General features: G+C 32.4%; 1 protein-coding gene across 1 annotated transcript; it reads left to right on the top strand.

Annotated features, from left to right (window-relative positions):
• Nucleotides 1–11892: 11892 nt before the first annotated feature.
• Nucleotides 11893–19742, top strand: LOC136989300 (uncharacterized). The gene is made up of 3 exons (XM_067287421.1): nucleotides 11893–13406; nucleotides 14135–14271; nucleotides 19660–19742. The coding sequence occupies exons 1-3, from the start codon at nucleotides 11893–11895 to the stop codon at nucleotides 19740–19742; spliced, it is 1734 nt and encodes a 577-aa protein (XP_067143522.1).
• Nucleotides 19743–21243: the final 1501 nt, after the last annotated feature.

Raw genomic sequence — 21243 nt, 5'->3', positions numbered from 1 at the left:
AGATCGAGCGACTCTACTTGAATTGTCACCATCTTCTTTTATTAGAGTTCAGAACTTCGGAAATTCTTGAAAATCTTTAAATAGAATAAAGATTTATTTAAAATTAGTTATTGATTATATAATAGCAGTTGAGCCCGGCGTTGCTCGGGCAAAAGTTAACATTATGATTTTTGGATTCTTTCGTACTTTTTACCCTTATATTATATTATAGTATTTGATTTATATAACTACGAAGGTTATTTTACGTAAGATTTTAAAACACCAAGTGCCCAATGTCACGCATTTTAAAATTTTTAAAATTTTGTTAAGTAGAGGAATAAAGAATTTTGAAAATGTGTTAGATTGTTCGTTTGGTGTGATAAACCCTAACACGGTAAGGAAGTGGCAACGTTGTAGCGATTTAAAGGATATCGTTTGAAAAAAGCACTTTTACTTGACCTTCCGTGTTACATAAAAATACATAAATGCCGAAATAAAAGCCACTATATGTATATATATATAACTTTTATTACAGAGATAGAATTGAACATAGTCGAATACAATAATATTTATACTTAGGAAATTTGAATGAAACGAAAATTATTTCTAAACAGATATTACGTAAGTGGGCGCAACCTATCGCTAAATATAATTTACTGTGTATGAAACGACTAACAGATTCAACGGCAATGAACTCAAATACAGATTCGTCGTATGTGTAAGCCAACTGAGGCAGTCACCTGAATCAATGTTTCTTTCAGAAAACATTTTCCAGGGATATTTTTCTGATTTGAGGGTTGACAAATGCAATTGGTAGGTTAATTTACATACATATAAACACACGTATTAACATATATACATATATATATATATGTACGTGTATATATATGATTACTATGAACGTAGGCAATTTTTTTCAACCTCCGATAGTCCATAAAAAAGACAAATGTAAATAAAATGAATTTGTTACCAAAAATTATGTACAAACATGGTTACTTTTCGACATAATTACCGTGAAGATTGAGGCATTTGTCATATCTATGGACGAGCTTTTCCATCCCCTTGTCACAGAATGTTGCCCCAATAAATCGAGATGGACGTTGACGTTGTTTTTAAGATCGTCCTTAGTCTCGAAACCCTGCCCTGCCACTTTTCCTGTTCGGGAAAAAGGTGGAAGTCGCACGGCGCTAAATCAGGACTATATGTTGGGTGTTTACAGGCGGTGAAGACTTCCACTCAGCTTGGAACTTTTCAAATGTGTGAAGACTTCTACCTCTTTTTTGAACTGAAAACGTAACTTAGCTAGCAGGGCAGATGTTTAAGACTAATGACGATCTTCAAAAGAACGTTGCTAAGGCCATCTCAATTCACTGGCGACAACATTCGTGACAAGGGGATGGAAAAGCTCGTCCATAGATATGACAAATGCCGCTCAATCTTCACGTTGATTGTGGAAAAGTTTTTTTTTAGTAGTGGATCTCAAGAGGTAAAAAACACTATGACTCCAGATGTCTTGTATCGGCTAGTTGGTCGTAAATTTCTGGGCTATGTCGCCTCGTGGAAAAGTGTGACGTAATTGTCATGTAATAGTAGTTGCATGCGTTTCTGATGGTTGTTACGCGGGGAATATGCCTTCCGGGAGGTCATTGGCTCCTATTCAGGCGTTACAGACGTGGAGAAAACTCGAAAACTCCACGTAGCCAGCCCGTCCGGAAGAGGCGTCAACCCACGACCGAACTTCTAATGTTCAGGGAACGGAACCGCATGGCCACTGGTAGGCCGACTCTAGATGAAAGTTAAATTGTGTGTGGTGCCATCTGTCATGAGATGCTATTAAAGATAACTTTTATATTATTATTATTATTTAAAAAAGGCTTAATTTTGAGGGTACAGATAAGTTTTTTAAAAAACATTGTAAATGCCACTAACAGTAAAATTTTTAAAATTAAGTCCGATTATGCCTATTTAGATATAATTAGATATTGGATATTAGGAACAACAACCAGATTGACTCTCAATAAGATGCAAGTGTAAAGCTATGGGAATTATACCCAATTCCGATTTGCATCTGCAAAGCTTATCACGTAAGAATGATGTTGATCGTCATTTACCTGCCTCTATGTTTAACAGCTGACTCCTATAAATTAATCGAAATTTACCTACCATGTACAGTACATCTATCGTTATAATTGCCGCGTATCAAATAAAAGAAAATTAGCTCAGTGCACTTACCAGTTGTTCTTAGTTATTTAGAATTTGTAAACGCATTTCTAATCAAAGAATATTTTCACTTGAGCACAGAACATGTCCTTTACCAATGGAAAATATGTGAAATACATATAGCATGACTTTTAATTCAATCCAGAATATTACTAAATGCCTATTGCTGTCTACATAAATAAACGAATAGTAAACAAAAGTGCAATGTATTTGTTTGATTTATTCTCTAAGTCTTGAAATTGTATCTGAAAACGAATGAATTTTTAATTTAGTAAATGGAACCAAACTTAATAGAACTTTCATTGATTAGACTTTCAAATTGATTCCAAACAATTCCTATATTCTTCGGTCAAAGTAAAATAATCACGTTTCAGTTTACGTAAGTATTCGTATATAATATTTAATAATTGGAACGATATAAATTCATTTTATCTAAAATTCCATTTACCAAACTAAAAATTCATTCGTTTTCAGATACAATTTCAAGACTTAGAGAATAAATCAAACAAATACATTGCACTTTTGTTTACTATTCGTTTATTTATGTAGACAGCAATAGGCATTTAGTAATATTCTGGATTAAATTAAAAGCATGCTATATTGTATTTCACATATCTTCCATTGGTAAAGGACATGTTCTGTGCTCAAGTGAAAATATTCTTTGATTAGAAATGCGTTTACAAATTCTAAATAACTAAGAACAACTGGTAAGTGCACTGAGCTAATTTTCTTTTATTTGATTTTGTACAGTACTTCGAATGGAAATTTATGAATATTTTTAAATTTATTCTTCGATAAGTAAACTTATGTTATTTCGATTGAAAATTGATTTGAAGTTGTATAAGATTATTGATCGATTCTAAGCACAAATCTGTAAAAAGTAATCTTATCATATCTTTATTGATTACATGTCTACCGACTATCTTCTTGTTCCTTTTTTTCTTATCTAATTAATTCTTTAATTACTATTAAAATTCCAGTTATTTTAGGGGTTATCGCGATAAGAAATTTGATCATTATTTTATTATAACACCATCCATTGTAATATACAGTACATCATTTAACTCCGACATCTGAAATGCATTTCGGCGCTTGTTGCTGTGCCGAAATGAATTTTAGATGCATATAGTTTATGTGGTTCTCTTTCTCTTACAATTTTCATGTCTGGTCTCGACTTTCATCTGTCTAACTCCGTTCTAGAGATTAAGGAAAGACAGAGACGACCGGACCACAGTGGGAATTTATAGGTCTACAGTTTTTTCGCCCTTCAGTAACCGAGTGGATAAAACCACCGAACATAGGTCGTGGGTTTGGGCACGGCCAATGGTCTGCCACGTGAAATTTTCCGGGTTTTCTTCGAGTTAGTTACACTTAAATTGGGGCCAGCTTTACATAAAATTTTTTCCAGGATGCATCCTCCTCGGCCGATGGCTGACGTGACGCGTTGCCGTAACCAAATAAACTAAACTAATTCTAATAGTTTTTCTATAAACGCGATAATTACGAGCACATGTTTAACTACTAGGAAACCTGGACATCCCTCAATAAATCATAGACCATTCCTCAAACTTTTTTCACCGATACTGCTTAAGATGTTCTAACGTTCAGCCAAATTAATATACGTGCAACGATTTTAAGGCACAAAGTAGAGCTGAGAGTCTTTTTCTGTGCCGATGTTTATTTTTCTTATTTAATAGTAGACCAATATTAAGAAGTAGTCGTTGAACATTTTCTCTCTCTGGACAACAACTAATACTTTTGGTCGAATTATCTTCTACCTCCATCTGCAACGATCCCTTCTTCCTATCGGACCCACCGGTATGGTGGCATTCGATTAGGAAAGTTAAATGATATTTTGTGCTTAACTTCATATTATATAAGTGCTTTTCCAGGGTTCCGAGTTGACACAGTTGGTCTATTTTTTGCGAAATTTGATTGATTGACAAATCACCCTTTGATGTTCGGCTCTAAATGAAACAGTTTGCTAGTACTAACACTAGAAAAAATACGATATCTTAAATAGTTTAAGATATCGTATTTTCAGTTGGCGTCTATTTGACCAATGAAAGTGTTTATTTTGTATACGAGTATCGCAATAAACATGATAATAGTAGGCTAAAATAGCCAAATTCTTTATATGATTTTCATTTTAATATTTGTTATATTATAGTATTTGATTTATATAACTACAAAGGTTATCTCTTGCAAGGGTTTATCACACCGAGTGACCAATGTAACACATTTAAAAAATTTTATTCTTCTACTGTACACAAGTTAAAGAATTTTAAAAATGTGTTAGATTGGCCACTCAGCGTGAGAAATCTTTGCGTACGATAATCTTTGTGGTAGTTTAAATCAAATACTATAATATAATATAAGGGTTAGAAGTATGAACTAATCTAATAATCTTAATGTCGATACTTATTTTATGCCCGAACAGCGCTTGGCTTACCTGCTAGTTCTTCGGCGAATAAACTTATATTTCTTCAAATGAAAAATTTATTTGAAGTTATATAAGCTAATTCATCGATTCTAAGCGCAAGTCTGTAAAATGTATCTTTTACATCTTTATTGATCATATGTGTACCGAATAGCTCCTTATCCGCTGATTTATTTAATTAATTCTTAACAGTAATTAAAAAATTAATCTTTATTCATGTTTTTATAAAAAATTTTAATACATTTTATGCAAATATGTTATGAATTTTAAAGGGGGAGAAAATATTTAAGTCGTATATATCCTATATCTTGAACATCGTGTCTTTTTATTTAATTTTACGAAATATTCGAATTTTATGAGTGATTATACAGTTTAAACTATTTTCATAATATTACTCATCAATGACATAAGATTGTGTACAATTTTATTGTACAAGATTCATTTATTTTATAATTTTAGCAGATTTTCGTATAGCTAAACTTGCGTGTTGAATCCTACAACAATTCATTTAAAAACATATTAAAGTAAAAAATAGTTTCTGCTTTATGGGCAGGAAAAGAGGCTCTTTAACAAGCTCATTATGAGTCGGGTCGATGGGTGTGTCCTGATCGTCAAGCGTGTTGGTGGCTTTTTTGAGGACCTGGTGGATCAAGTCGGGATTCGAAAATACAGGAATAAATTCAACGTTTTATGTCAAGATAATATTCCTTAAAACTAGAATAACCTTGGAATTAATCAAAATATTGTTAATAATCGCTGGAATTGAAACAAATCCTGGTCCTTTCCCCGTTTTCCACTTCGGTCAAGCCAAATAGATACGCAAAAGAGGAGGCAGGGTAGACCTCGCAAGGAAAGTATCAAGGACGTAGAAAGGGAAAATCAGTTAGTAGAACTTCTAAGTGAGGAATACCAAATTGAAAAAGAAAGTAAAGATACTATTGGAATTACGAGGAATTCAAATATCCGAGATTATTTCGAACCAGCAAGAGAACCTGAAATACAAGGTATCGACGATTCCCAATATACACTAAAGTCTATTTACGAATTAATTCAAAAAAAATTTTGTCAGTTAAACTTAGAAATTCAATGAATAAAATCTGAAGTTAACAAGAAGAAAGACGAAAATAATAGTTATGACAGATCTTTATAAGATACAAATATTGGAAGACACCTTTTAAATTATTATTATATTTTGAAGTATGTTGGAATTTGAATTTGATAAATTAGTTAATAAAACTACTAACAAAAATATTATAATTTTTAATTATCCATTTAAAACATTGGATATTCTGCAAGAAATTAAACAATTTATTAGAGAAGATTTAGGAATAAATAATATAGAAATTGACGGCCTAATTCAACTAAAAAACAATAAGAATAGCCCTATAGTTAAAACCATTCTGGAAACCGTAAAAGCTAGAAACTTCGTTCTCAAAAAAATTTGGACAGCGAAATCGAAATTTGTCGACGTAACCGAGAAAAAAATAATATTTACAACTTATTTGTGTATGAGATCGAGGATTAGAAGAAATCAGCTACGGGATAGGATTAAATTGGAGAAAACTGATAAAAATAAAATGTTAGTAAGAGATGATTACTATACAAGGACAATATAATATACACATACGACACTAACACTAGTAAGATTATCCAAATGACCGTTTTTTAGAAATAGACAAACAACAAACTTAGAAGAGGACGGGAATAGAAATTATACCGAGTTAGTTATAGATCTTTTTAATAAGAACAAAGACATTGATAATAACTATAATAAAAATTTGGGAAAATTGGTTAATAAGGAAGGAAAAAATGGAAATAAAAATGTGAGAGAGACGAATAAAGACAAAAATAATTTCCTAATAAGATTTTGGAATATACAAGGCCTTCGAGAGAAAATACATAAAGTCTCGGTTAAGGAATTCATTAATTCTAATACCATAATTGGAATCGCGGAAACACGGATGACAAATTTGAGTGACAATGAAAAGAACCTTTAAGAAGAAGAAAATAGAATAACAATTAGTAACGCACAAAGGAAAAGTAGATTTGGTCGTTCTGCGGGAGGATTAATGTTGTTGACAAAGAAAAGTCTGGGTGAGATTATCAATATCTATATAGCTGAAAAATTTATCTTCGTGTTAATTGAATTAAAAAGTAATATTAAATTAATTTTACATAAGCATTATTCTGGTTTTACTATTATCCTACAAACAATATTGTAATATGATAATTAATAATATATTTAATTAATCTAGAACATTAATACTGTATTTAGTAATATGTCTGATAAGTATATTAAAATAATTCTAAATTTCATTTTCGTAAGTGCATTCTGCATTTATTACATTGAAAATACAGGTATCCCTCGTATAACACGGTAGTTATGTTCCGAAAAAGTGCTGTGTAATGCGAATCTCAATTTTTAAACAGTGTTAGAGGCAAACCGTGTGGTACGAGGGACACCTGTACATTCTAACTGAAAAATTTATATTCTGATTATTTACGTGCGTTATTACAAATAAAATGTAAAACGAATAAGATGAAATTTAATATAAAAATTTTTAAATCATTTTTATTTCTATTCTTACAACAATTGTTTTAATTTAATTTAAATTTTTGGAAACTTTTTGACTGTGATTGGCAACTCAAATACACAAGTAGGCTTATTCATAATTTTATTAAAACAGTTTAATGTGGAACAAATCATAAAATATTTCAAAAATTTATGTAATTTATAATCAATTTATAAAACCATTTAAAAAATTTATCATCTTAGATTATAACTGCATACAATTTACTAAAATATTTATATTTAATTCCAATATTAATGTGTACTTTGCACCGTTCACACTTGATTCTAAACTAATCTTAGTAACTTTAACAATAATGTCTGTTAGGCAATATCGTAGACAAGATTTTCGTTGATTGTCTCATAATGAAATTGTAATAAATATACGCATATTTAATCTGATTCTATTATCTTTAAAACTATTTTTTCTACATTTAACAATGATATAAAATTAGAACTCGTATAATTATTAAGAAATATATCAAGATACAATGTTCTTATTTTGAACAAAACTGATACTAGATAATTTATAGATATAAATGAATTTTAATTTTATAATAATTCAGTTTTTATTAAAGTTTATATTGCACGTATATAGATATATGACTAAAGACTTTGGTTATTGGAAGAAACGTGGAATTCCTGAAGTGCCTCCGAGATTCCTCGTTGGATCAGTAGGATATAACTTTAAAAGGGTAAGATTAAGTTTCAAAGAATATTTATAAAGATTTTACCAATACTCGTTATGCAATATTAAAATTTACATTTATGCTTAGAATCAAGGTAAACAAGAACGTTAATGGTACAACAAATACGAAAAAATATTTGGGTAAGAAAATTAAATTTTTAAAATTTTACATTTAAAACTTTCTGGGATATAAACAAAAGTCTAACTGAATTTGTAAAGTACGTGATAATTAATTAAATAGAATATAATACATTGATATACCCTTAAATGTTTCAGAATATACGAAGGTTTTAATCTCGCTTTTGTTGTAGCAGATCCAGAATTAGTGAAAGATATTCTTGTCAAAGATTTCCCTATTTTTCCTGAACAAACAGTATATCATTTTATTAAATTTACTAACTTGAAACTTATCTTACTTTTCTTATGCTGAAGAACATTTTAATTAATTAATCAAAGATTTAATTATTATCTTCTTTAATGGATATAATATATAGGAACTTCGATTTGGCGATCCAATTTTAGATAAAGGGTTATTTATGCAAAGTGGAGAAAGATAAAAAGCTTTGAGGACCATGATGTCGCCAAGTTTCACTTCTGGAAAATTAAGAATGGTCTGTACATTTAAATTAAGTTTAAAACATATTTTATTAAAATCTAATATTAAACCATTAAACCTTTTGTTGACTATAAATTTACAGATGAGCAAATTAATGGAAGAATGTTGTCAGATTCTAATCCAGTGGTTCCCAACCTTTTCTAGGATGCAGAACACTTTTGTGAGCAATTTTCTTTAGTGGAACACTTACTTAAGTTAATATGAAATACATAAGCTTGTCATCAGTTATTTTATTAGAATTAAGCAGTTATAATTCAAAATCTCTACTCATGTTATTAACGCCAATTCTAAGATAGGAAAAAATATACCTAAATAACTTTAATGGGAAACTTGTGCCTGATGTTTTTTACATATTTCATTCAGTTTTTATCATTGCCTTTATCTTATTCGAAACAGTAGTACACTCCAGTACGAGTCGTACATATATATTTAAGTTTGTTAAAATTTTATGATTTTAATTTTTTGATATTCGGCGGCTCGAATACGATTGTACACTTTCCGATTTACGACTAAATCTGCGGAACACTTGGGAGATGCTTACGGAACACCGGTTGGGAACCACTGTTGGGAATTATCGATTAGAATCTAATCGATAATTTAAAAGAAGCAGCAACGGAGAATAGAGAAATTGATATTACACAGTAAGTATAAATTTATGTATCGAAAATAGTAGTGCCCACTAGTGGACGAGTAGATAAAACTGCTGAACACGGGTTCGCATCTCGCCAAAGTGGAATTGCTTGGGTTTTCTTTATATTAATAACACTTGAATAGAAACCAGTTTCTTCTGGAAATTTGTCTCTAGAGAAGACTCCTGTCAGCATAACCGTCTAAACATATATATCAGGCATGGGCAAATGCGGCTTTTTTTGAGTTACGTGCGGCTCTTGCTGAATGTGTTAATTTCTGTTTTTTATTATTATTATTTTTACAATTTCATTTCTTTAATTTTGTGAAAATAAGTTTATAAAAAAAAATTCAATATTCGTTTTATATTATATTTATATTATATAATAAAATCGCGCACCTTACCATACTATCCACCACGACAGTACGGAACTGCGGCTCCCATGCATTTTGCAAAACCTACATTGCGGCTCCCACTGAACTCTTGCTTGCCCACCTCTGATATATATAATTTCGTGCTGATTGTATGCTTTTAACGACAAAATTGACGTTTTTTTTAAAAAAATGGCATTTACTATTTTCCAATATTTGGGATGCAACTTGAAAAATTTGTAGACGTACAAATTCCCTGTGTCGTCCGTCCATCCGTCCTATTGTCTTTCCTTAATTTTTAAAATAAGCCAGGACAAATAAAGAAAATATATATTTTTCTTACAGACAATACATATAAAATGTGGCTTATTTTAAAAATTGTAAATTATTTTTTAATTGTGCTGCCACTGCTAGAGAGAAATATTGGACTATATTACATTGTGAGGCGGACGAGCAGCCTCTAATGAAAGGTCGACTCCGCCGTGGAATTGTCTCATCCCTCAACTGCGTGAGAAAGGACGTCTAGATAAAAAGACGCATTTTATATGTATTGTCTGTAAGAGAAATATATTTTTTCTTTATTTGTCTTTCCTTAATCTTGAGAACAGTATTAGATATATGAAAATGAGACCAGATATGGAAATCTTAGGGCAGGAGGTTCCGATTAAGTATATAGGAACCTTGATGCGAACCAAAAGTTACGTTATTTCAATTTAAATCCTTTCCCCTGAATTGATGACCGGCACGACTCTATTGTTAAAGGAAAAGTATAATGCAAGGGGCAAACCACTACTAATTTGAGGTGGAGAGCATATATTTTAAATTAAATAAATTAAACATATGATTAAAAATGTCAGCCCGACATTGTGACGATGACACAATAAATAATTGCTCGTTTTCAAAGAATGTCGATTAAACTTGCATCAAAGAATAAAATATGTCCCAAGCTGGAAATAAGAATGTCATTATTGACGAATATGAACAACAAACTACACTATTCTTTGATTTCCATCATCCAAGATATTGTTCAGATTTAATGAAGAAGCAAGTAATGTGCAATTTATCTTAATATTCAGTTTAACTGTCTATTATTAAATTATATTTGATTTATTACTATATTACTGTTTGTATATTCATACACTTAACACCTTATTCTTGCCGAGAAAATATAAATTTAAATTTATTTAAAACAAACAAACGTTTTCAGCCTGATTCACAGGCCATCTTCAGGTTTAGAATACATTTGAATTAAAAATTCTATCATTGGAACACAAAATTCAAATTCAAAATTAATAAGATACATTTAAACAAAAATTAAATAGACAACATAAATACCAATAAAACTAAAACATAAAATATATAAACATGCAAGAAACGAAATTATAAGTATTAATAAAAGCAATACTAAGACATTCAATAAAACAGTTATAACTATTGGTTAGAGCCCTTATTAAAGTTCCTAATCATGAACTTCCACGCAGAGGGTAGACTTTCTGCGTCCCTCGCATTTAGACAGCCTTCTTGTAATCTACTCCTATAAATCTGTAACTTTTCTGCCGTCAATGCCAAAGATGGAGAAGATAAAGGGTTTATGATGGTCGCCTCATTCCATTTAACCATAGCTCCTGGCGCTTGCGCCATTTGGGACAAAATTGTTGCATTAGACCTCTTTCTGATGCTATAACTATGCTCCTTGATTCTAAGCCCTAAACTTCTAGTGGTTACTCCAATGTAGTCTTTTTTAACGCCCAATTGCATGTTCTCATACGGAATTTTATAAACTCCTGCTTTCTCTTCTGATTTTATACCATCCTTATCATTCCTGAGGATTTTGTATAAATTAGGCGCCCTTTTTAAAAGCATTCTCGAACCTTTTTTGTGAGCAATCTCCTTCATGACTGTATTCATACTTTCATTATACGTAAATTTTACGCTTTTATTGGGAGCATTTTTAAAAAACCTTTTTTCGATGTTGGCTTCATATTTCTTAATTATTCCCAGAATCGTACTTTTTTGGTAACCTAGGGCCTTGGCTACGTCTATTATTCTATTTATTTCTTTCCTCCTGTCTTGTACTCTTTCACAATACAAAAATGCTCTTCTTATTAAAGCTCTGAAAGCCGCAATTTTATATTTATACGGATCCTTGGATTGGGAGGGAATATACAAAGGGCTGTGTGATGGTTTAATAAAAACGTTAGTGGACAGGTGGCCTTTTTTGAATGTAATATCAATGTCGAGAAAATGCAGATTCAAGGAACTCTTCTGTTCCAATCTTAAAGTAAGGCCATCACTGTTACCGTTGATGTTATCCAAAAAATCCTTGATTCTGCTGTTATTTCTCCATTAAAGGCTCCTTAAAAGGCCCAAATTTTGTTCCAATGGAGGCTATGAATTGGGAAACCTCAGTACAGGAAATTGAAAGGGGCATTGTTGGACTAGACGATTTAGAAAAAGAGTACTTCAGATGGAAAGCAGTCCTTAACAACAGGCAGAGGGACCGAAAGCAAGATATTGGAAGTAGTGATATCCGGCTCACTAAGAATTGGTTAAGGCAGAATGAATTGGTATTGACTAGGGCTGATAAAAGTAAGCAACTGGTCATCATGAAAAGGAGTACGTATAACGAAGCACTAATGGATTATATCGAAAAGACAGAATGTGAAAAGATCAACAGCAATTTTATTGGAAGCTTGGATAGGAAGGTCAGAAAACTAGAGGTCTCTAAGCTTTCCAAGGCTTTGCCTTTTCTCAGGAAGTGTAGGAACCCTAGGCCTGGAACACCTAGGTTATTTGCTTTCGCTAAGGTGCATAAAACCGGTAAAGAAATAAGACCTGTGGTAGAGAAATGCAGAGGTCCCACGTTTGTGTTAGAGAAGAAGTTGCATGAGTATTTATCCTCGCAGCTAGGCACAGATACTCTAGTGGCACGGGATCCTATAAAAGTGGTTAAAGATCTGCAGAATATAGCATTAATGGAGGATGAAGTTGCAACTGTTTTCGACTATGAGAGCATGTATCCGTCGGTTAAGATAGAATCGTGTGAGGAGGCGCTATTGGACTTCTTATACTGTAATAACTCAGAATTGCTTAATTATACTGAAGAAGTAGAGAGTTTGGCTAGTTTGGTCTGCCGTGAATCTTGCTTCACTTTTAATGGGCAGGTCTACAGACAGAGAAGAGGGGTCCCTATGGGAAGCCCGCTTTCAGGGATCCTATGTGAATTGGTGGTTCGAAGGCTGGAAAGAAGAGTTTTTCATGTTTTTAAGGATGATATCATGTATTTTAGCAGATACGTTGATGACTTATTTATATTATGGAGAAATAACAGCAGAATCAAGGATTTTTTGGATAACATCAACGGTAACAGTGATGGCCTTACTTTAAGATTGGAACAGAAGAGTTCCTTGAATCTGCATTTTCTCGACATTGATATTACATTCAAAAAAGGCCACCTGTCCACTAACGTTTTTATTAAACCATCACACAGCCCTTTGTATATTCCCTCCCAATCCAAGGATCCGTATAAATATAAAATTGCGGCTTTCAGAGCTTTAATAAGAAGAGCATTTTTGTATTGTGAAAGAGTACAAGACAGGAGGAAAGAAATAAATAGAATAATAGACGTAGCCAAGGCCCTAGGTTACCAAAAAAGTACGATTCTGGGATTAATTAAGAAATATGAAGCCAACATCGAAAAAAGGTTTTTTAAAAATGCTCCCAATAAAAGCGTAAAATTTACGTATAATGAAAGTATGAATACAGTCATGAAGGAGATTGCACACAAAAAAGGTTCGAGAATGCTTTTAAAAAGGGCGCCTAATTTATACAAAATCCTCAGGAATGATAAGGATGGTATAAAATCAGAAGAGAAAGCAGGAGTTTATAAAATTCCGTATGAGAACATGCAATTGGGCGTTAAAAAAGACTACATTGGAGTAACCACTAGAAGTTTAGGGCTTAGAATCAAGGAGCATAGTTATAACATCAGAAAGAGGTCTAATGCAACAATTTTGTCCCAAATGGCGCAAGCGCCAGGAGCTATAGTTAAATGGAATGAGGCGACCATCATAAACCCTTTATCTTCTCCATCTTTGGCATTGACGGCAGAAAAGTTACAGATTTATAGGAGTAGATTACAAGAAGGCTGTCTAAATGCGAGGGACGCAGAAAGTCTACCCTCTGCGTGGAAGTTCATGGTTAGGAACTTTAATAAGGGCTCTAACCAATAGTTATAACTGTTTTATTGAATGTCTTAGTATTGCATTTATTAATACTTATATATTCGTTTCTTGCATGTTTATATATTTTATGTTTTAGTTTTATTGGTATTTATGTTGTCTATTTAATTTTTGTTTAAATGTATCTTATTAATTTTGAATTTGAATTTTGTGTTCCAATGATAGAATTTTTAATTCAAATGTATTCTAAACCTGAAGATGGCCTGTGAATCAGGCTGAAAACGTTTGTTTGTTTTAAATAAATTTAAATTTATATTTTCTCGGCAAGAATAAGGTGTTAAGTGTATGAATATATATATATTTTGCTGAGTGCTTTGTGATATTATATTACTGTTTGTTTGTTATTCATCTTTAGTATAATTCTGCTTGACTTTATTTTTAGGTATGCTAGTACTTTTACTATGGATGCAATTGCCAAATGCGCTTTTGGAATTAAAATAGATTCAAGAAAAGATCCAAGCAATTCCTTTGTAACTGCTGGTAAGTGTATTTCCGGTTCCTTAGAAGTTCATATGACCAGTAAGTAGCCTATACGGATGAAAATTTGCATATGGCACTTATATAAAAAGAAATATTTAAAATTATGAAATACATTATTAATAAATTTTAAAGAAATTATTACAATTACTAATCTGTATTATTTAATACTAAATAATTTTTCTTAATTTCTAATAAATACAAAGATTATATTAAGTTTATTGTATCAAATTACAATTAAATTATACAATTAACAATACCTTTTAATCTTTTGTTAGATGATATGATAATTTATTGTTAAATTTAGTAAATTTATGGTTCATTAACGTTCCGAATAACCAAAACGCCGTGTGTCAACGCACAAAAAAAAAAAAAAATAAAAACAGTTTCTCGTCTATTGTGCCAACCTGTAACCCGTGCCACTTCGGACTTAGACCGTGTCCCCGACTTCAACGGACGAAGTCTCCCCGTGCCTTACAGACTTGTCAACACCACTGTCCCGGGGCCACCTTCGATCGATCATCGAAGAACCACATCGACGCTCAGGACGTCCGAACCGCTTGTCCAAAGCAAACTATTTTGTACATAGTATATGTACAAAATATGTTATTTTATGTTAAAAGTTTTTTGTCAGATATTTGTCGTCTTTGTCTCTACAGCCACCACCCATGTACGAATGGACCCTAGACCATTACTGACGCGCAATTAACTGATTGCCTCTGGAAGTCGGCTTCTTACAAAAACACAGCTTCCCTATCATCAAATGTCACAGCACGTCACTGTTAAACTATGCTGAAATTTCATTTGTGAGGTTCAGAGGTTTTCGTTTTTATGACATCCTTTATTCCAGTTTTGCAGTATTTGAAGTATCTTTGTATTTTATACAAGTTTGTTAATATGTTATGGAAGAAATCTGTTTTGCATTTAATTATTTTGGACATTTTTCGAAAAAAATCTATTGTTTCGCTGATTCCAAAGACGATTAAATACAAAATACATGTCTGCAAAATACGAAATACACAAAATACACGATAGTATGTGTACGCCTAGCTTTAGTCGTTAACAAGGCTAACGAGTGAAATTATGTAAAACTAGATGAGCCCCGCGTTGCCTGGGCAAAAAATAACAGCAAAGTTTAAGATTATTAGATTATTTCGTACTTCAAATCCTTCTATTATATTATATCATAGCATTTAATTTATATGTACAGTACAAAGGTTTATTGCAGCGAGTGATCAATCTAACAGATTTTAAAAAAAAATTTTTATTGTGTACAGTAGACGATAAATAACCCTTACATAAGATAGTCTTTGTAGTTACAGTATATAAATCAAACACTATAATATAACACACTAAAACGAAAACTATAAAAACAGTTTGGTTATTTTAGCCTACCATTGTCACGTTTATCGCGCTACTCGACGGTACAAAATGGCACAATCTCATTGGACAAGTAATCATGAAAATTAAAATATCTTAAAAAATTTTTGACGTCATATTTTTTTCCTAATGTTAACTCTAAGAAACTGTACCATTCGCAGCCAAATATCAAATGGTAATCTGCCAACCAATCAAATTTCGCGAAAAACGGATCATATATTTACACTTGGCACCCTCGAAAACCACATTTTATGCTCGCCGGTAACTTTGTATTATACAATTTTCTTATTCGAATGCCACCATAGCGCTTTCTAATCGAAAGGAGACTGTTGCAGAAGGAGGTCGAAGTAATTCGACCAAAAGTAGTTTGTTAAGTTATGGCAACGCAAAACTTGGGCGATATGCCTAGGGGTGATGCCTTCCGGGAGGTCTTTTTAAGGGAAACTGGCCCCTATTTAGGCGTTACAGACGTGGAGAAAATCCGGAAAACTCCACGTGGCTAGCCCGTCCGAGCGAGACGCGAACCTACGACTGAACGTCCAGTGTTCAGGGTACGAAGACCGTTTGGCCACTGGTGGGCTCACCAAAAGTAGTCGTTGACCTCCTCCCAGAAGACAGAATGGTCAACGACTACTAATTAATACCACTCTACTATTCATAATTGAAAAGTGATCGGTGTTGGATAGGTTGTGATGGCCACACACGTGATCGAAGTTGTTAACCTTAACATCCGAAAGACTTCACGATTTCTTTAAAAAAACATCTTGTAAAAATGCAATAATAATTACCTTTATGTGATGATAAGGTGTTTACATTTTTGCAACAAACTGTATAAACTACGTGGAAGTATGTTCTCGTAAATATCAACTTTATAGAAAAATTATCGGGTTGCAATTTGAAAAAATTGTAGACCTATAAATTCCGACTGATATCTCTTGTCTATATGTGTTTCTGTCTGTCCTTTCTTAATCTCGAGAAAGGTGTTAGATAGACGAAAGTCGAGAGTAGATATGGTTAAGAGCGGGCAGGGACGGATCTAGGTTTTTCGGGGACTGAGGCTTATTGAAGTTTAATGAGACCTCATTTTTTGTTAGATTAAAAAAATTCATTTTTAATAACATAAAAATCAGAGTTGAAATATATTTATTTATGAAATGGTGTTGAATGACACCATATCGATAGGTGCTCATTGTTAATGAAAAAGTATTAAAAATTTATAGTAATAATTCAATTTTTGTGGGCCCTTGACACTTGGAGACCCGGGGCTTAAGTCCTATTAGTCCCTATGTAGATCCGCCCGTTGGAGCTGGAAGCCCAGATTAACTATATATGAACTTCGATGCAAACTGGAAGTCACGTTACATCAATCCAAAATTTTTCCCTGAACGGAGTTAGATAGATAACTGGCCCGACTCTATTGCTAACAGGAAAACTATGAAGTACAGTACGGTAAAGGACTAAAGGAATTGAGAACATTGTGACAAAAAGTTGCAGCCCGGCATTATAACGATGTCACAATAAATAATCGTTCGTTAGAATTAGTTTGGTTTATTTGGTTAAGGCGACGCGACACGTGTGCGATATGCCTAGGGAGATGCATCACGGGAAGACTTTTATGGGAAGCTGGACTCTAGGTGTTACTAACCTGAAGAAAAGTCGAAAACTCCAGCCCGCTCGCCATGCCTGAACCCCCGACTAATTACCAAAGTTCGGTGGTTTTATGCACTCGGTTACTGAAGGGCGCTTATATAGGGCGCTTATATTCAGAAAGTATCGTTTACAAATGAAAAAAAACTAGAGTTGTTAGATGTGGAAAATTAAATTCTTATAGGCTTTTCACAGGTTAAACATATTCGAATGCAAACACAAAAATGGAACAAAAAATTTAAATACAAACAAAATAAAATAACGGATAAAATATACATATAAGACAGTAAAAAATAAATATAAATAACAAAAAAATATAAAAAATATGTATAGGTTAAATAAATAAACATTAATAAATTACATGAAACTCTAATAAATGCAAGACATGCATTTATCAATAAATTATATGAAATTCTGACAAATATAAGATATGCAGTGATAACAAAATCAAGGCATTAAATTAAGAGCTATCAAACTTCTTAATTAAATATTTCCATGCCGAAGGCAACCCTTCAGCATCCCTGGCATTAATGCAGGCATTATGTAATCTGCTCTTAAATATTTCAATTTTTTCGGCGCAAAACGCTAAAGTCAGTGAATGTACAGGTTTAATAATGTCCGCTTCACCCCACTTGACTATCGAGCCTTCAACCTGCGCCATCTGAGATAGAATTGTGGCGTTAGATCTTTTGCTGATGTTGTACTTGTGCTCCCTCAATCTAATCCCTAAGTTTCTATTAGTAACTCCAATGTAGTTTTTATTAATGCCTAGTTCTTGGTTTTCATAAAGAATTTTGTACACTCCAGCCATTCTTTCTTTATCAATTTTGTCTTTGTCGTTCCTTAATAATTTGTACAGGTTGGGAGCCCTCTTGAAAATTAATTTGGTATTTTTGCGGGCTGAGATTTCCTTCATGATAGCTTCTTTCTTTCTGTCATACGTGAACTTTGTGAATTTGCGGAAATCCCCTCTTTGAGCTTTTGTTTTGTTAATCTTGTAGTTTTTGATTAGTGCGGTTATCATATCCGCCCTGTACCCTAGAGTTCCAGCGATAAAAGAAATCTACAGGGTATCACATATCGCTAGAACTCTGGGTACAGGGCGGATATGATAACCGCACTAATCAAAAACTACAAGATTAACAAAACAAAAGCTCAAAAAGGGGATTTCCGCAAATTCACAAAGTTCACGTATGACAGAAAGAAAGAAGCTATCATGAAGGAAATCTCAGCCCGCAAAAATACCAAATTAATTTTCAAGAGGGCTCCCAACCTGTACAAATTATTAAGGAACGACAAAGACAAAATTGATAAAGAAAGAATGGCTGGAGTGTACAAAATTTCTTATGAAAACCAAGAACTAGGCATTAATAAAAACTACATTGGAGTTACTAATAGAAACTTAGGGATTAGATTGATGGAGCACAAGTACAACATCAGCAAATGATCTAACGCCACAATTCTATCTCAGATGGCGCAGGTTGAAGGCTCGATAGTCAAGTGGGGTGAAGCGGACATTATTAAACCTGTACATTCACTGACTTTAGCGTTTTGCGCCGAAAAAATTGAAATATTTAAGAGCAGATTACATAATGCCTGCATTAATGCCAGGGATGCTGAAGGGTCGCCTTCGGCATGGAAGTATTTAATTAAGAGGTTTGATAGCTCTTAATTTAATGCCTTGATTTTTGTTATCACTGCATATCTTATATTTGTCAGAATTTCATATAATTTATTGATAAATGCATGTCTTGCATTTATTAGAGTTTCATGTAATTTATTAATGTTTATTTATTTAACCTATACATATTTTTTATATTTTTTTGTTATTTATATTTATTTTTTACTGTCTTATATGTATATTTTATCCGTTATTTTATTTTGTTTGTATTTAAATTTTTTGTTCCATTTTTGTGTTTGCATTCGAATGTGTTTAACCTGATGATGGCCAACGGGTTTGGCTGAAAACGTTTGTTATTTATTAAATTTTCTCAGCAACTTAAGGTGTTTGGTTGTTTCTGATTTAATTTTGCTGAGTGAGTTCACTTCAATGTAATTGCTGATTTACATTCGATTCAAACATTTCATTCGCTCAATTACGGGCAGCGCCATCTATTGACGCTACGTGTAAATTAAAGTGGCTAGAAAATATAGTGTCGAAAGCGCTTATATCCCTCCAGTTTAACCGTTGGGTCCACACATCGAGGTTAGTGACGTCATAGAAAAGGTGGCGCTGATGTCAATCATAGTGCTACTTTTTGCTATAGCTACATAATATCCTTTCATACAACATTGAAAGCGATTAAATTTGTGTTTGTAAAGTAAATAAATTCATAGGAAATGTTAGTCGGTGTTAATCAATGTTAAACGTTAATTTCTTGGTGACATTTTTAAATTATATAGATGAATGGGAGAAATATGCTGGTAGCAGGGATGGTAAAGGATTTTTAAGTAAAAGCCCAGCTAGAGCTCAGAGTGAGCATTAACAGTACTCTTTCGTTACTCCAATACTTGAATCAACAGTTCAAATATAGCTACATCCTAACGTTTCGTTTAATTAATTAATTAAGCCAGGAAAAAAATAATTTCTTCGGTATTGTCCGGCAGTATGCAGGTCAGTTTTTCACAATTATTAATTGCCTGAGCTTCTATAATTTGGCTAGGTCACATGAAACAGGTAATGTGCAAGAAAATATATCAATTCTGATTCTGTGTGTACGGTCCTTGTAATCCAAAAAATGATTCTGGTAGACGATCATACAGCAATGGTTAGGAAATTTACGGTTTATTTAATCAAATGCATTTCAGGTTGGCTTATCTCGCAACCCCTCTTCAGTGCTGTCAAAGAATACAAATTATGGTAAGGTTTCCGACAATATTAAACATTACGTAAAGTGGAATACATTAATATAAGTTCTCTTTTCTCTGTACCAAACTTACCACAACTTGATATAACAAATATTCAGAAAAAAATTGATGAGCTACTTGATCCTGGAGACATAGGTAAGTATATTTCTGGTAGCAATTGGGCGGTAAATGATCATTACTCATATATCAGAAAAAAAGTGACTCACGTTTAATTTATTTCTAGTTGGCTGCACTGAACATAGAGAAATTGTCACTAAATATATTGTAAAATTTTACTTACTGACTAGATTACATTTCCTCATAAAGGGTCTGAATACATCTAAAGAATACACTAGAAAGCAAAAATTCTACCTAAAGCACAGACGAATCACATAGCTACCGTACTGCAACTGCAGAATTAGGCTAAGAATAAACGATTTCATCCAACTTTCTGACCAAATATTTAGTTTATATATATTACTCCACTGTAATTTTTAATTCCTTTCTTTTTCTTGAAAAAGGTGATAAATCTACATGCATATTAATCTGTAATTTTTTAAGATTTTTCAAATATGCAGTGTATGAGTAGTAGCATAAAGCTGCACATTAAAAAGTTTAGTTTATATGCGTAGGTACTGTACTTTTGGCAGTAGGCTAGTAATCGTTTATTCGTTACATACTTAATTTTGTAATTTTATATTGGGACAATAAAGTAACATTCAGCATTTATATTTTATATACTGTGTAGAATCTAATTGAAATTTTATATTGCTTTATAGTATGTCACATAATACTGTATGAACGGCATACAGTATTATGTAGCTGATGGTATTTGCCTAATAAGTTCTAAGTGGAAGAGATTCACAAAGCCATATAAAAGTTACATTTTATTATTAAAAATATGATAAATTCTATTTTTTAGTAAATATGAATAAACCTTGTTGGTAATAACAAGAGTAGATTATTCTTATACTCTAAATCAGCTGCTCTAAATAATACTTGTTTGTACAGTACTCAACAGTTGTAATGTAAAAATAGACAATACAGTGTAGGCTATTTGATTTAAAAAGAATCTTAATTAGCATTAATAAAATCGAATTCCTTCATGAATAAATGTTAATAAAATAATACTATATAATA

Source organism: Centruroides vittatus, unplaced genomic scaffold (assembly GCF_030686945.1).
Source record: "Centruroides vittatus isolate TY-2023 unplaced genomic scaffold, ASM3068694v2 scaffold_464, whole genome shotgun sequence".
Lineage (NCBI taxonomy): Eukaryota > Metazoa > Arthropoda > Arachnida > Scorpiones > Buthidae > Centruroides > Centruroides vittatus.
Note: the sequence above shows the minus strand (reverse complement) of the source record. Positions and strands in the feature narration are given on the sequence as shown.